Source organism: Apteryx mantelli, chromosome 4, assembly GCF_036417845.1.
Source record: "Apteryx mantelli isolate bAptMan1 chromosome 4, bAptMan1.hap1, whole genome shotgun sequence".
Lineage (NCBI taxonomy): Eukaryota > Metazoa > Chordata > Aves > Apterygiformes > Apterygidae > Apteryx > Apteryx mantelli.
The window spans coordinates 84,993,227-85,009,790 of NC_089981.1; the positions used below are offsets into that span (position 1 = coordinate 84,993,227).

Below are 16,564 nucleotides of genomic sequence, written 5' to 3' on the forward strand. Positions count from 1 at the left end.
AACTTTGTGAGCAAAAAGGAAAAATAAATAGAGAACCAGAAGCCTTTGCACGACGCACAGGTCCTGCCCCGCTTACAGGTGTGGATAGATGCGAGGAAAGATCCCGGAGACTTTGCTGGTGCTGACTTCCCAGGCTGCTGCCAGCTCCCGGCGCCTCCTGGGGAGGGCTGGAGCCACGTCAATGTTTAACCGGCCTCGGTGGCCGGGGCCGAGCTGGGAAGGACGCAGCGGAGCGGTGGCAGCGAGCGGCCGCCGGCCTTGTCCCTGCGCTGCTGGGACGCTGCAGACGGGCAGCAGCCGAACCCAAAGAGGGGCTTTTCCTTTTCCACCGGAGGCCACAGCTCTGGAAAATGGGCCTGAGCTCCTCCAGGACGCGGCACAGGGTCACCAAGGTGGCCCCGGCGCGAGCCGGGGGCGACCTGCCCCTCTCGCCCTACGTCTCGGTCCCGCACTGGTTTTCCCACATGCCGCAAGAAGCATCGGAGCAGGAGAAAGCCACATTCCCAAGGCAGCTCCCGCCACTCCGGGAAACTGGGTACGGGAGAGCCACTGCAGGTAAGAGGGTCGTAACCTAGTTATTGCAAATAATAATTGCAATTAATAATAAGTAAATAGCAATTGCAAGGGGAGCAGCTGGTGGTTTGCCCTTGGTGGTACATTGGTCCTTGCTCAGAGAGGACGCCTGGAGAAAGCCACCGGGAAGGAGCTGCAGGGTCACTCGGTGCAGCGGGGGTTGCACCTAGGTGTGTGCACATGCCTTTCCGCGTTCATATCTTTTTGCCATTTCCAGCTAGTTTCAGCTTTGGAAAAAAATCCATTTTTTTCCCCTCCCCTTGCAACTTGTTTTGGGAAACTCTCTCAGTCAGCAGAGCCCAGGTCACACACTGCCGACACGAGTCGCCCTTCCGTAAATAACCCCACTTCGATAGCATTAAATCCATATACAGCGACCACAGGCTGCGTCCAAATGAGCATGCACACAGCAGCTCCTTAACTCATTATACATCTGTCCTGCGTACGTGCTACCATTGGGCATATCTATATAATTACCTTAATTATAATTAGATCCTGGGGAAGACATTCAGCAGGCAAAATTCAGCTCCATCATAAATAATACCCGTGTCTTGCACAGGGCTAATTTTGTAAGCCAAGAGGCAGAGGAACGCAAATGCAACAACTGCGTATGTTCTCCCACGAGTGCCGGCACCGAGAGCCTTTCCCATGACTGGCCGCAGCCTTTCATAGCGGTTTTTAAATTCACTATATGCCCAGAAATGAGAAAGAAGGTATGCGACAGCTAGCGAAAGCTGGTGTGCAACTCTGTGACGAGCGAGATGATGAGCAATGGCTCCCCCCAGCCACGTTCAATAAATCTAGAGTGAAACCTCCGTGCATGTCGATGAGGCTGCTCGCTTGAAGGATAATGCAGATGGATCGGGATTTGCAGGCTTAGCGCTCCTCCTTCCCTCTTTTCCATTTCTAAAAGTGAGTTTCAGATAGAAACCAAGCACTGTTTAGCATTGCCGGACATTTCCTCTTCCGTACGGTCTACGGAGAGACATCGGGAGCCCGGGAAAGCAAACGCGCCTCTAGCAGGACAGCAGTCATGTCCCTGAGCGGAGGCCTGGGGCAAATGCTGATCAGCGCTGGGTACGCGACCTGGCGCTGCATGACAGCGAGAGCAATCAGATATTCCCATTCTGGACATCGGTAACCACTGGGCATTTATCAAATGCTTATGAAAACGTATTTTTTTATTTGAAAATTATTTTAAAACCCTCAGTAAGTGTCATTTCCTATTACACACTTCATTTGCAGAAACGAGCATGCTCAAGAGCACTTGAGCAACGCATTAGCTCGAGCTGCTGCCTAAATAAGCAAAGCCTCCCAGAGAAGGGGTCTTATTTAGTTTACGAGGCTTCCTTTGGGCTGGCGTTAAACTCCCCGCTCACCAGTGGAGAAAATCAGCTATTAGAGTGCAAGGTTAAAAAAAGAAATCGCCAAAACGCCTCCAGCTCGGACCTCACTCTCTTGCCACGCTGCCTCCTCACCAAGCGCTGTCTCCTTGCACAGCGCTTGGCGAGGAGGCAGCGTGGCGAGAGCTGAATTTTTTCCTCCCGAGACGTCACCCGCGCTGGAATTTCTCCTTTCAGGCGTCCCCCGCTCAGTAGTTAATCATTGCACAGGTGCTCAGCAGAGCGAAGCAAATCATTTCTCAGGTGAACTCAGCCGCACTTGCGAGGGGATCGCGGTGTCCTCATGGCTGGGAGCTGCTGGAGTCGCCCCTATACTGGGTTCGCCCCTATAAGATGACCTCCCATTTTTATAACTAGGAAGTTGGACCTCAACTATAACGTAAGATCCTTTCCTGGGTCTTCCTATGCCATTCCCCAGCCTTCGTCCCCAATTCCTGTTTTTTCCTCCCCAGTCCTTTCTCATGCTCCACACTGGAGCAGCCGGCTCAGGGCAGGTTAGGCTTCAGTCACATATGAGCAGCTACACATAACCACGCATGTAAAACAGGATTCAAATGCAACAGGACAGCTTTTGGGGAGGGAGGAGGAACAGAAAAATGTCTATAAAAACAAATACTTCATGCACACGCGAGTGTTCATCTGTGCAAGAACAGCAGCAGCGTCCACCTGGAGAGCAATAGCTAAGAACAGATCTGAGCTAATGCTCGCATTCAGACCTTAGTTAAAACACTGCTTTAATGACAGGTATGGTGATCGCTGTTTGGTAGCACGTCCTCCCTGTGCATGTATTTTGGGCTGGTTTCCAAAGAAGAGGGCTCGTGACTGTGCTGTTTGCATGTCGGCACTTCCCTCACCAACTCCTGAGCCTACCGGCTGGCTGTAGCCCAGGTCTGCCAGGGTCAGTAGAAGAGTTAAAGACATTTCTATAGGGTGCCTTAAAAATAAATAAGGTCTCAGAGACTGAGCAGCAAAAAGAGACCCAAACTGCTGTCCATTCCCCACTTTATAAGGCCAAGCGTGAGCTCAGCCAACAAATGCGGCCAGGAACCAGCCAAACATGCAGTTTTCTTGGCCAACGGATGGTCAAAGGCCCTGGGGGAGAGCAGGGAGGACAACAGGATGCCAGAGGAGGGACTGACGTAGCTGGGAAGCTGCAGGAGGTGTGGAGGGTGGTTATTCTGCCATACAGGGTGCAGGAGGGGCTGAAGAAGGAAGCAAGAGGTACATGGTGGACCTAAGTTCATTAGAAAGTGCAGGCACGGATCCAGCCACACTCTATTTCTGCTGCTAATAGAACAATTTATATCATGAGTTCCTGGAGCACAGCAAGAGAGACTTCACCAGGACAGGCCAAACAAGAGCTAGGCCGGAAAATATTGCAGAATACCACCTAGGAGCCGATGATCACGCCAAAGTAACCTCACCCATTTCTTCTCCTTTTCTAATCCCCAAGGGCCCAGACCCCTTTCTTTCAACACCATGCTGGAAAAGGGAGACACCAGCATCATTAAGCAGCACCCACCTCGGAGACCTCAAGTAAGATGAGTTTGAAAAGCCTCCCGCGGCGTTGCACCGAGCGACCCGGCCCCTCGACCCATAGACACACACTGTCACAGCACGCTGCTAAAGCACCACGACAGGGAAGCAGCTATCCTGCAGCAGCGCAAGTGGGATGCCTTAATCTTGTAGGCCATCACCCCTAAAGGAGGGTTATCAACAGCCCAAGCTCAAGTTGACTGTTTTCCCAAGGCAGAGCAGATAGGTTGACTGCAGAGGTGTTACTTTTGGTTTATTAGCTTAAGGGAAAGGAGGCCGTCTTTAAGATCAGCCAAAGAGCAGCCAACACAACAACACACTGCCTTTGCCTGCCTCCATGTATATAAGACTCCTGTACTGATGTTTTTCTGCAATAAAAGCCCTGAGCAAGGCTCAGGCCTCAGAACACCCCCATCAAATGCTTGCAGTACTAAGCTGGAGCTGTATAGTTCTTGTAACAAAGCAGGTCCTCTAAAAAACAAAGGGAAGAGAAAGCTTTTTTTCTTACACTCTACCTGCATTTTCTCTGCCTCTCCACACCCTCCTGAGCCAACCATCACCACCTTTCAAACTCTCCATCTCTTCTGCTCTTACCTGCTCACCATTTAAGGCACAAAGATGCTTGGCTGAGGTTGACTTCCTTCACCTTTCCCACCCATGCAAGCCTGTGCCCAGCTCAAGAGGCTCCTTCCCTTCTCCTGCAGTCAGAGCAACCCTTTGCCTTGCAGACCCTTTTCTCACCCCCATCATCAGCAGGAGCTTTGCAGCTGCCTGCAGTTGCCCTTCCCCAGTACTGACACCCAATTTCACATACCCCTTCCCAGACCCTTTCTGTAGCCCCACACCTTCCAGCTCAAGGAAGCACTCAGCTGCTAAAAATAACAACCCACACTCTCGTTTGGGCAGGACTTTCAATTAGCAATTAAGGGCCAATATCACACCTGCTGCCCAAGCTGACCCTGCTCATTCTGCATTGAGGAGTGTAGGGCCATGTGAGCCCCAGGGCCCCACCAGCCACTTATTAGGGGCCCCAGGGAGTCCCCAGCTGGCATTGGTCAGGGAGAAGCAGAGGAAAATGCTCTTCTCTGGCTCTTTAACTCATGAAATATGTGTATGTGCTGCAGCTGCCCATGACCTTCTTCTGCAGCCCGCTGGTAGGCAACTGAGTGCAGATTAGAGCAGCCTTGAGGAAAGCACTGCTTTTCACTCCATGTGATGAACACGTGCTTCGTGTCGGTCCCCGGCTTTGGGGCTGGGTAATGAAGGGTTTTGCTCGGAGCATATTGTTCTTCCAATTAATTCCTTAACTGACTGAACAGTAGCTGTTCCTCCTTCACTGTTCCCAGAAAAGTCAAACCCTGGAGAAATTATACTTCCTTCCAAAACAACATCCCCCTATAGCTGATTTCTCATGGGTATCCCTCAGCAGTGGTGTGAGTCTCTGAAACCCCTATCGTGCTAACACTGGTTATCTCCATTCTCAGCCAGCTGTGTTATATATGGTTTCCCTGCAATCCGAATATTCGGGGACAAACTCTTTGCATGTGTAACACAACAGCAAACCAGCTGAACCGGGAATACTTTGCTCAAACACTCCTTTCTGTGATTAAAATGCCAATCATCTGGCGCATGGGATCTGGTCTTTTTAACATAATGAAGAAGATCAGAACCACCAGACGGGGCCAGTTAAGATCCCTCCACTGCTGCCTGTAGTTCTGGCCAACACTAGCAGCTTCAGAGAGCAAGTAAGGACATCAAATATTGAGTAAAGTGCCTCTCTATTAGGCGAGAGGATGAGACAGCAGCACCTGTAATGAGTCTAGCTACACCCTGTAAATAGTCACATGTAATCAGAGCCTCATTTAAAAATCTGTTATCAACATGTAATTTTTAGTCATTGATCTTTTTTTCTATTACAACTCTATTTGTGTATTATTAATATACTGATACTATTCGTTCCGGGACAAGGACACTATTAATCCTACCCTGAGCTTCTTCCATTGTCATTAGATAGCGCAAACCACATCGACAAAAGCCATTTGCCCTGGGGGAATATCTTCAAAGATAGTGCGGAGCTGGAAGACCGTGTCCTCTTCAAGGACTGTCAGAGGGTTTCAGTCACGGAGTATTTCCAGAGAAAAGCCCTGTGAGACTCACAAGGAAGAAGGGGGAAAAAAAAAAGCTGATTTTCCAGCCTGCGACGCAAGTGAACTTTAGCCGGAAGCCTGAACTTCTCTCTCCCGGCAGCTGCAGCGAGATCGGCCGATAGGCGAGGCAGGGGATGCGCTTGGCCTTAGCCGGCCACGGTTCCTGCCTCCCTGGCATCTGGGAGTGATGTGCAACCGGGACTGCAATTTGTAGGGGCACATGCTGCCATCTAGTGTCATTTCTTAAATGAGCAGAATTTCTAATTCAGGAGGGTTTTTTTGGTGCTAAAAGACTAAAGAACATAGCTGGCTCTGTGTAAACTTCCTACTAGCCGAGACTGGAAAGAAGAGGACAGTGGGGATGCTGGCTGGGTAGTCCTGAGAGGAAAGCACTGGGATGAAATTTGGGAAACCGTCATTTTTTTTTTTTCCTGGCTCTTGGTTCACTGAGTCTCTATTGGCTGCAACCTAGGGAAGATGGTGAGTGTGGCCCTCAGGGCAGTGCAGCACAGGACAGCCCGTGCTCTGTACTTTCCACCCAGAGCATGGGTCCTGTGGCAGGTGTCTCTGCCCATAATATGGAGCTGTTAATAATTTGGGCTGGACTCGGGTTGGACGGCGAAGTCCTCAGGGCAGTGACCATTTCTCGTGGTGCATTTGAAGAGTCCCTGGCACATGGCAGCCTTGAGCATGCCTGGTGCCTTCGGGGCCAGCGCAGCATTAGTGCCACTTCCCACCCAGCAGAGAATTAAGAAGAATTAAAAGTTGAGATCTTATGAATTGTGAGGAGAAACTGGCAAATTCGGCACCTTTTTAGCACAACACTTACATTGAATGTACCAGCCCCTGTTCCTCGGAACTGAGGAAGAACCCAAGTGAAGCCTGTATCTTCACCCATAGCTCTGGATGCATTTGTGGTCAGGACTTAGCTTGCTTTGCCCCGAGCTGTATCTCTAAATCTTGTTCTGCACCCCTTCCTTCCAGGTTCTCATAGAAATGACCCTCCATGCTCTTCCCTTCTCCAAAGCACATTAAAGTCCCTCTGTTGGGCTCTCCACGCATTCCCCCAGGAGCTTTTCTCCTGGGCAGCAGATGTGTTTTTCCTCGGCTGGAAGCTCTTGTGGCTTCAGCTGCCAACTTCCCCAGAGGAGCTTCGCTGCTTCTTACAGCTATTTCAGGCAAAGGGCTGTGCATCCTCGTCTTCGTTGCAGTTTCTGTGAGGTGTAGCAGGAAATTCAATGATGTCGGTTTGGTGTGCAGCAGCACAGGAGTGCACCAGGCACTGGCACCAGTGGGGATGGAGATCTCATGGTGGAGCCACGGGACTAGTTTGTCGCTGCTGGCAGTTACACACTGCAGATGCTCGCGGGAGGAAGCTTGCAGTATTTGGCATTTGTGAGTGGGTGTCACGCTGACTTGACTAACACCTCCTGGATCAATCCCAGGACTTGATCCCGGGAAGGACATATAATTAATAAAAATAAAAGACCTTAGCTCATATTAGGTGCAAAACCCAACCAAAAGACTTTAACAAGGGGGAAGAAGCTGAAATAGAAATAGTGCATGAGCTGCACTGACTCTGCAGCGTAAGAGTTCAGCCTGGAGAGGAGGGCGTAGGCAAACATTTGCTCTGCAAACCGCTAAGCTACTGGAAAATGCTCCTTTGCCTTTGCTGCCGCTCCTCTGCTGAAGGTTTCCAGGCCCACCTCTTTGCTGGCAGAGCTGTTTGCAGTGGTAGGCAGGTCCGTTTAAATGGTCTAAACTGGCAGCTGAAGTGGGAATGTGCTGCTTTGGACTCAGCCAAACCAGGGAGCGTTCGCACGAGTGGCTCTGCTGGCAGAGACGTGGGACTGTCCCCGCTCATGGGACGTGATGAGACGCTGAGGGCAGAGCTCCCTATCGCCCAGCCATGCCACACATGCAGCAAAGAAAATGACCCTTCCTCATCGGCTTAAGACACCAGCTCTGAAGTGGCATAATGATATGCCTGAAAAGTCATCCCAGAACTAAAGTCCATAGGAAACCTAGGGGAATTTCCTGCTGGTGCCAGGGGGCTTTGGACTGGGCCTCTTCTGCTTTCCCGGGGTTGGTGTACCCACAAAACGGTGCTGAGTTTGGCTTCCCCTCTGGCATTCCTTCTCTGCTTGCTTTATGTGATGCTGCTGGCTTTTTTTTAACTGCATTGTTGCATTTATTTATAGGATGCTCAAACATTACAGCTCAGGCTTTGGCAGCAATTGGGTCCGTACGGCTAAAGGAGAGGACATTCTTGTGAATGTCTCAAGGGGTTAATGTCCCACATAAAGTGTAAAAGTCAGGTCTTCTTCTCAATGAAGCTCTTGATGATGCTCCACTTAATTTTATGGAAGCCACACTGAGCTCCCATCCTAGAAGGGAAAACCAGCAATACCAAGCCAAGGAGTAATCCAGTATCATCTGGTAGTCTGGCATAATTTAAGGAGATATTTTAGTTCCTTATAATTGCAATCCAGACTGCTCAGAGCAGTCTGTAAAGCAATCCTCTGCCTGCCTCCATTAGCCACCTGGAAGAGCACTTCACACCATGAGCAGTCTCTGCAGGGTAGGGTATTGCTCAGGCTAACGTATGGGAGATGGGTTGGACAGATGGGCAGTGCTCTGGGTCTCAGGTAGCCTCAGATGACCTGGCAGGAGATTGTATATAATGTAATTCATTACGTTATGATATGTCTCCGTGCTTCAGTTTCCAATTACATGTCGTATTTGTCTTGTCAGCTCCAACGTGAAGCTCTCCAAGCTGGGGTTTGTCTTCACTGTGGTCTTGGCTGGAGCCTTAGGCACTGTTATGGCAAAAAGAAGAATACCTATAGGGATGAAGCCCAAAGGAAGAGCACAAATTTCAGCTAGGCTTTTGCCACTTTGACTCTAAAGCAGGAGATTCTCTCAGTTTTATCCCTCTGTGAAGCACATATCAGGAGAAGTCTATCTCTCTGAGTGCTCATTAAAGATGCCAATCTCCCTTCCACATCCCCAGCAGCTGGGCCAGATTGGAACTGGAAAATTGTTAAGGTAGTTTAATATCGGGTTCTCGTGTTTTATGATTGTGGGGAATGAGGAATGCTGAACATTATAAATATTGGACTTGTAGAAGCTTGAACCTGCGGGCCTTCTCGCTGCTGAAAAGCTCCTGAGTCAGCAAGACACGGCAGCAACTCCAAAAGCGAAGGTGAGCGTTCAGCTGAAGGGAAAATGCTGGGGAAACTGGCACGTTCCCACCAACCGCATGTAGCTTCCCGTGTCACGACTGCTTTAATCACTTCGAGGGCTGATCTGAGAGCTGGCAGCAGCGAATGTGGTGAGATTCTCCCACCGCTCGCGGTGGGTTTTTGCTCTGCAGCCAGCTCATCCGTGCAGGTTGCTGGGGCGGGCCGTGGGCAGTGGCTGGTCTGCAGCTCACGGACACCCATCCCTCGTGGTCCTGCAGCCTTGCTGTGAAGTTGGTGCCGTCACACCACACGAAATGAGAGCAGAGCTTGGTGGTTTGCACCAGCTGTGCTCTCATCCTGGGCTGGGCCCAAGAACCAGCTAAAAAAAAAATGGGATGTGGGTGAAAGGATATAAAGCCAAGTGGTAAGTTTTTCACTTATGATGAATTCTAGGGGCTTGAGGGCTTTTTTTAGGAGCAAACTCTGGAAGCTAAACTTTCTTGGGGATGAACAGGACTCATTTTAGTCCATCAGCCTACACAAACTGAAGGTGATGACACAGGGATCACCTCTAATCCCGAGCAAAAAGATCAGCTGGGCCATCTCCACCAGGGTCGAGAGGGCCAGCTCTCCCACAGTGCTCCCTAATCCTGGGAGTCTGTTTGTGAACCTCCAGCGTGAGACACTTGGGCATGAAATTTCCCTTGATGATGAGGACTTGGTGAGTCAGGACCTTTAAAATCTTTGAGAATAAAGGTCTTAGGACCTCTTTTTTAAAACAGCTGAGCAATTTGAACACCCGTCACTTGCAGTCAGCTTCCAGCGGGGAGAAGCCTGCATTTGCTGTGTGCCATTAACACCTCCTCTGTGCTGGGAGGAGATGACGCTGGAGTTAGAGTTGCTCTCCGACTGAACTATTTTTTTATACGTTTAGTGACTTACTTGGTTAGTGATGCTGCTGGTCCTTGTATGGATGCAGAACCCTTTGCACACAAAGCTTTCGCTATGTCTATTCAGACGTCCAACAGTCTGCTGAAAACTGAGGCTGCATTTTGAACCCTTTAACATTGCCTTAACGAAGGCTGAGAGTCTCCATAATATCCCCAGAGCTGCAAGATAAACTGCAAGTACTGTGACCACTTGTCATAAATTGCTGCAAGTTGGCTGCTCGGGAAAATGCTCAGTGCCTTTATCCAGAGAGTGCCTGAGGGACAAGCAGTGGGTTTGAGAGCTGCTGGCTGATTCTTTTTGCTTTGGAAAATGCAGGTGTATTTATTTATGTGTGTATATACCTTATAGGCTCTGGAGAAGAGGGGGCAAACCCTGAAGCACGTCCCTGGCAGACGGCAGCACTTACACAAGCTGCAGATGCTGGACTTGAACCGCAGGCGCCGAGAGGTAAGGCTGAGACCTGGGGGAGAGGACGCTTGCCTGAGTCTTTCCTTTTCTAACGGGTATTTGCCCCTCGCCCTCAAACACAGACAGGGAGGTGGAAACCATTTGCTTCTGCCTCACTTCTCTGTGCAACGATGTCCACACGGGTGACCATGAACTGATTTTGCTTCCTCCTAAAAGTCATTTTGCTGGCACTGCCAGCAAAACACCCCGCTCCTGTTTTTGGAAAGAGCACCTGAAGCTTTCCTGGTTGCTCAGGTAGACATGAGGTAAAGAGCACCCTCAGGACCCCAGGTCCCTCCTGGTGGCCAGCCACGAGAGTGGCTGATACATTCACACTTTCCCCCTTAGTTGTGGAAGACCCAGGTCCTATAAGAAATGAAGTTACCCAGAGGCAAGAAAGGAAATGCTGGGAACTGCAATCATGGGTTCTGGTCCTCGCTCTGTTAATGACCTGGACCAAGTCCATGCAGCTCCCCGTGCCTCAGGCCCCAGCTGGAAATGCGGACCCCGATGCAGCTTTCCTTCCTGAAGCGCTGGGAGACCTGCAGGTGACAGGTGCTATGCAGGCACTGCATGACGTGATGGGAGACAAGCAAATACCCACCTGCAGGCTTCTTTGTATTTCTTTTTCAATTCAACTGTCACTGGGCCATGGAGCAGTTGAACTCAGTAATTTTTTTCTGCCCTAGGAAAAGTTCAGTAATTATTTTTGATTTTTCAAAGCTTTACCCTCATTTGATGGTTGCCCATGGAGAAACCTAAAAACTCAGTCCAGGTCATGTTCTGTCATGTACCTAATTTGGCAGATATGATTTGCCCTGGTTAAACTACTCAACTGCATAATTATTTTCAGCACCAGCCCCCTAATGATATGCTGTGTTGAGCTGTTAAAACGTGTTTGCTCCTCTGTTGCTTGTGTTGATGACTCATTTGCAAACCCAGGCTGAGCTGAAGAGAAATCTCCACAGGGAGGCAAAAATCAATAAACAAAAAATCAAGGAATTCAACCCGAAGAAAGTCCTTGGCAATCTCCAGAGAAGCAACAGCTCCGAAAGCCAAGACCTCACCCCTGCTGAGCACAATCAGACTTTTAATGGAGACTGTGGTAAGTAGAATAATTTTCCAAGGAGATGTGGAACTTGCTGGCATTTTAAGTGTCATCAAATAAGTTTCCCTATGGAAGCTGCTTCCACTGCTCCAACTGCTGCAGTGACATAGCACAAGGTCGAAAGTCTTGGTGCAAAAGCAGTTAAGGCACAAGGCAAACCGTTGAGGTGTGTCATAGCAAGGCACAGGTCTCTGGGCTGCTTCTCTTAATAGACCCGAATAAATCTGAATTAGGACCCCCCCACTGTGAAATATTTATAGAGGCATAAAACCGAAGTCACTAGGGCCAAACCCCTGCAAGAGCAGGCTTCCATGGACAGAAGAGTCCTTAGATTGCCCCATGTGTCCCCACACGTCCCTGAGCTTTCCTGGGCACTAAATCCAACACCTGGATTAATCAGAACTGCACTGTGTTTACATGCATGCATCTGGAAATGTATAGATGGTTGTATGCATGACCATAGGTGGGCTGGGGGGAAATCTCTGAAGCTTCTCCAGCTTAATGTCCCAAGGCATGACAGAGGAAAAAAAGGGAAATGACTGCTTAAAGATCAACCCTTCCACCAAGTTTTGCCCCCTTCCCTCTGCCCCCAGCACTGAATGCAGCTTGCCTGAGCCTGGGATGTGCTCAGGTCAGTGTAGGACTGTCTGTCCACGCAGACAGCGTGACAATATCACAGTGTTTACTCCGGGAGGGTTAGCAGTCACTGATTAAAACATGCCCTGCCAATTTTCCTTCAAGCTGGAGAAATGAGTTACCGTGACAGTCTCTTCGCTATAGCACACAGCCAACTCTAGCCAGGGAAACAAAGCAGAGCAGCAGCCCACCGCCGAAGACAGTGATTTCCCTGCATTGGCCCTGAGCCAGTTTCCTTCCCAGAGGGAGCACAGGGACTTAACCATGCCAAACAGCTGTGCAGCTGCAGTAATTGATGTGTACAAAATTATGAGATTCTCAAGTAAAATAGATCAGGGCCCATGGTGCAAACAACCAGATCAGATTGTCAGCTACTGTCAAGCAGGCTGGACTTCAAAAGAGCTATTGTACTACACCAGTTTAGCGATGGCCCAAATTTTTCTTCTCTGGATAAAGAGGAACTGCAACATTCCTTTGCGGCAAAAGGAAAAACTGGATGATTTGAGATTGCCAGTTATTTTTGGTGACCCTGCAAGTCTGACACTTGGAAGAATAGGCAGCTTTGTCACTCCTCCTTGACACACATGAAGGCCCAGAGGAGAGTACCCACTGTCCCTGGGCTAGCATGGTGATGACACAGCTAGTGGCCGGCTGTTTAGGTGCTTTCAGGGAACAACTTCCTTCCCATTGACTCAGGGAAGGAAGAGTTTTTCTCCCCAAACTTGCACAGCTCTACATCTGGCCTCCTTCAAGCCTCTGCTGTGCCCGTACCTGCTCCATTATCACTGATGGGCTGTTGGGAGCCCATTGCCTGGTGGGTCTTGCCACACTGCTGACTGTACCTCATTTTGCCCAATTTGCCACGCTCTGGGTGCTGCGTCCTTCCCACAGCTCCACCCAGGAGCCCAGAGCAAGCTGAGCTGCCTGTGCGCATACAGCCCTGCTGCTCATGTGGGCTGCAGCCTGGGGCAAGGGAGCCGCTCAACCTGAGATGGGGCTGTCACGAAGCGTGTCTGATTCTCTGTGGGGGGAGGAAGAGGAAGGAGCAAGCAGAGATCCACCGGGTTTCAGTGGCAAAGTCAGTAGCTGTCACCTTGTCCCCAGGACAGGCAGTTTATCTGCATATAGGGTGCAGAGCCTGGCATGCCTCCGTCTCTGTCCTGCTGCTGGCTTTCCCATCAAAGGTCCTTGGGGCAGCTCAGAGTGTGGATGCAGACAGAAACCTGTGCTGTAAGGACAAGCAGGGGACTAGGGAGCAAAAGAGCTTGGCGGAATGGTTGTAACCAGTGAAAAGATATTGAAAAGCAAACGATTCCAGCACATCTGTTTGTCCTTCAGTGCTGTAATGCTCCACACTAAAAAGAACTTGCCCATGTTGTAGTCACTATCAATGCCAGGACATCAACATAGATTTTTTGGGGTGTTGTGTGTTCCAGTAAATATTCTCTGCTAGCAAAATCCAGCCTTCCTTAGACCTGCAATACCAGGCCCCTGATGCTGTCTAGATCCTTTATGAGTGACCAGAGTGCCTGTAGGACAAGCAGATGTCTTCTGGTCCTCCGATGGTGGGGAGAATTTCCCATTGGGCCACATTTCAGAATGAAACGAAGGCATGACTAGATGGAGGGATGTGGTCAGCCGCTCGAGATAAATCCAGCAGGACAATCAAGCATGCTGTTTACCGTCAGGCAGGTGAAAGCCTTCTATAGAGGCTGATGTTAGGTTGGATGGTTTTGCTGCAGTGAGGTACAAGGCAGTTCTGTTATCAGAGAACAGGAGAGGCAGCTCATTGGAGCTGCACGTGGAGGAGACGGATTGCCGGCTGGAAGGGAGAGCACCCTTCATCATGTTTGGAAAGCTGGAACCAGGCTCACAGGAGTCATGCTGTTCGACAGCTTTAATGGTACCAGCAATTTGCTCTGCTAGGGAGGCCCAGGCAATAAAAGAAGAAAGAGCTGTTTGAGCAACAGCTGTCATAGATTTGCTCCTGGCTTAATCACTCTTTGTCCACCACGATATTGTATTCATATACATATTACAGCCTCTGGACTGCTGCCCACCCTTATATGAGTGTGGGGTAAATGTTACAGTCACTTAGGTTACTAACTTTTTAAGTCTAGTTTTATATGGAAACTCCTTCCCACTGCCCAGAGCCAGGCAATTTCCTTCAGAGCTTTGCATCCCTTTGGGTGGTGCGTAATTAAAGCGAAATGTTCCCAGTTAGATGGTTTCCAGCCATCGCTCCGTGTTACTCTCAATGCCTGACGTGAAAATACATCATATGGACTCCATTCAGAGCCACGTCCTCTTTTACCGGTGACAGATCTCAGCCTCTCTCGGGCGTATTTCCCTTCATATCCCTACAGATCCCTTCAAAGCACAGGAGGGAGTACGACATGCTCTGTATTAGCAGGAATGCCAGGAAGCGCTGAGAAGCGACTTGCCATTCCTCAGCGCACCTTGAGGAAGGGTAAGCAGCAGGAATGGGCTTCTTGGACTCTAATGATACAAAAACCAGATTCTGACCTGCTTTTACGGCTCTCTCGTTCCCTCCGGTCCTTTCAGGTTCGCTCTCCTGAGCACGTCCCTTGTCCTCACGCAAACGCCTTTCACACCGCTCCGAGGTGAGGATCAGGTCTCACCCTCTGTAGTGTAAAGCTGCAGGGCTGTCTTGCGGTGTCTTGAATTTGGGCATGACTCTCATTGCCTGAGGCCTGCTTGGTGAGCGGCTGGGATGGTTGGGGAGACCGTTGCATATGAAAAGACATTACTGTCCCCGCTGCAGCAGAAACCAAAGAGAATCTCTGCCGCCCTGCTCTGCTTTGCTTGCCACAGTGTGCAGGTGATAACCTTTGGCATAGGACTGGAAAGGCATCACTGAGGGCAAAAAGGCTTAAGCCAGGACAGATCTTGCCTGTGACGAGCGAGTCTGCCAGTGAACTTTTATCAGGAGAGAAAGGGACAGACTTGGTTGCTCCTTCTGTTCCTTCACGTTTCTTAGCATCATCGCTCTTCTGCTTGGGGATAAAAACTAAACTGGGAGTTTCATTACAGCAGGAGCAATTGCAGGGCACAGTTACCATCCCTGAAAAGCCTGTGCTGATTGTCCTTGCAGGAAGGCTACTCTGGTGGGTAGGATATTAGCCTCGGACTGCTCCGTCACAGACATGCTTCAATGGTCAAGGCATTAGAGATTACAAGCTCCTCAGATACTGATACATTAGGAGTCATTCAAGCATCTCAGATACGAACTTGCTCCCTGGGCATGCAACATGGGAATCCTGCCTCCCACGCTTGTGGGGCAGCTGTTAAACCACGCTTCCTCGTGCCAGACTCCATAATTTTACTGACTATAATCCTGAATATATTGTGCTTGGTCCTGCCCACCCCAGAGCATCTGGGTTGGTCTGGCAGGGATCTTTCAGGGACTTCTTTACATGAATCCAGCTGCCCATAGCAATTTCCAGCTAAGCCCTACAGAACTGAGCATGCAGCTCAGCAAAACTAAGACGAATTTCTTTTTTTTTTTTCTTTTTTCTTCAAGGAAATACATGGGATAGACAATTCTCAGGGCAACACGACAGGGCTGAATCTTCTCCAAGCAAGAGCAGTAAAGTTGACTTGTGGTTCTGTTGGGAGCAGCCTACAAGAGACCTGTTCTGGGATAGCTCCAGCACTGACTCGGAGGACTGGGAAAGGGAAGGGAAGAAGTTTTATCACAAACCTACACTTGTAAGAACCAAGACGGAGAGAATTCCTCTCTTCAATGAGTTTATCTTTGATAAAGATTTGTAGTCACGTGTTGTGGGATGAGAGTGATGTGCTGAAGACACAACCCAGAGCGCTCTGATGGAGCTGAAAATCCCCTGGCTGGATATATTGAGGGTATAGACATGATGTTTGTAGTAAGCAGAACTTCTGTAAGCAGGAGTCAGTAGAAAGGGCTACTGAAAAGAAAAGGCGATCACTGAGGTGGAGTGAATAACGACTGTTTTGGGAATGTGGCTGAATCAAAATATCTGGGGGGAAAAAAATGGCTTGGGCTGAGCAGCAGCAAAGTGAGGGGTGGAGGGAGAAGGAGAAGGCTGGCAAAACAAACAAACAAAAGCCTGAAAATGTTCTGGGTTAACCCCAATTATGAAGTTCAATTTGAAACGAAATGTTTCGCATCCCTTTGCAACTTTTAACTTTAACTTCCTGTTTAGCTTTTTTTTTTTTTTAACCTTATGTCCTTTTCTAAACCACAAAAATCCAGTTCAAAAAGGGAAGGTAAAATGACTGGCTTAGGAGATCTTTTAAATAAATATTCTGGCATTTCTAAAATTCCATTTTGACTTTGTTTTTCTAATTCCCACCTCCTCCCCCACAACCAGGCACAGTAATACATATACTGTCTTCAGTACTAAACTCCCAATTTTATAGATATTCTTCTGAAAAAGCTGGCCTTTATTCACTTGCTTTCTCTGCTCAGGTTCAACACTGTGCAATGAATGGTGGAAACGGAGGGATTTCTAACATCTCACACATGCCCATATCCCAGGAGCAGGGTGCTGGTCTAGACTATTGCATCTGCTGGAA

At 49.3% G+C, this 16,564-nt stretch overlaps 1 protein-coding gene across 2 annotated transcripts; it reads left to right on the forward strand.

Moving 5' to 3' along the window:
* Positions 1-208: 208 nt before the first annotated feature.
* Positions 209-16,343, forward strand: CCDC198 (coiled-coil domain containing 198). 2 transcript variants are annotated; one of them, XM_067295654.1, is made up of 6 exons: positions 209-555; positions 3,430-3,512; positions 8,787-8,864; positions 10,144-10,242; positions 11,185-11,347; positions 15,531-16,343. In XM_067295654.1, exons 1-6 carry the CDS (start codon positions 351-353, stop codon positions 15,779-15,781), a joined length of 879 nt encoding a protein of 292 aa, XP_067151755.1. In that variant the 5' UTR covers positions 209-350; the 3' UTR covers positions 15,782-16,343. The 2 variants fall into 2 exon arrangements, with proteins under 2 accessions (XP_067151755.1, XP_067151756.1); XM_067295655.1 differs by lacking the exon at positions 8,787-8,864.
* Positions 16,344-16,564: the final 221 nt, after the last annotated feature.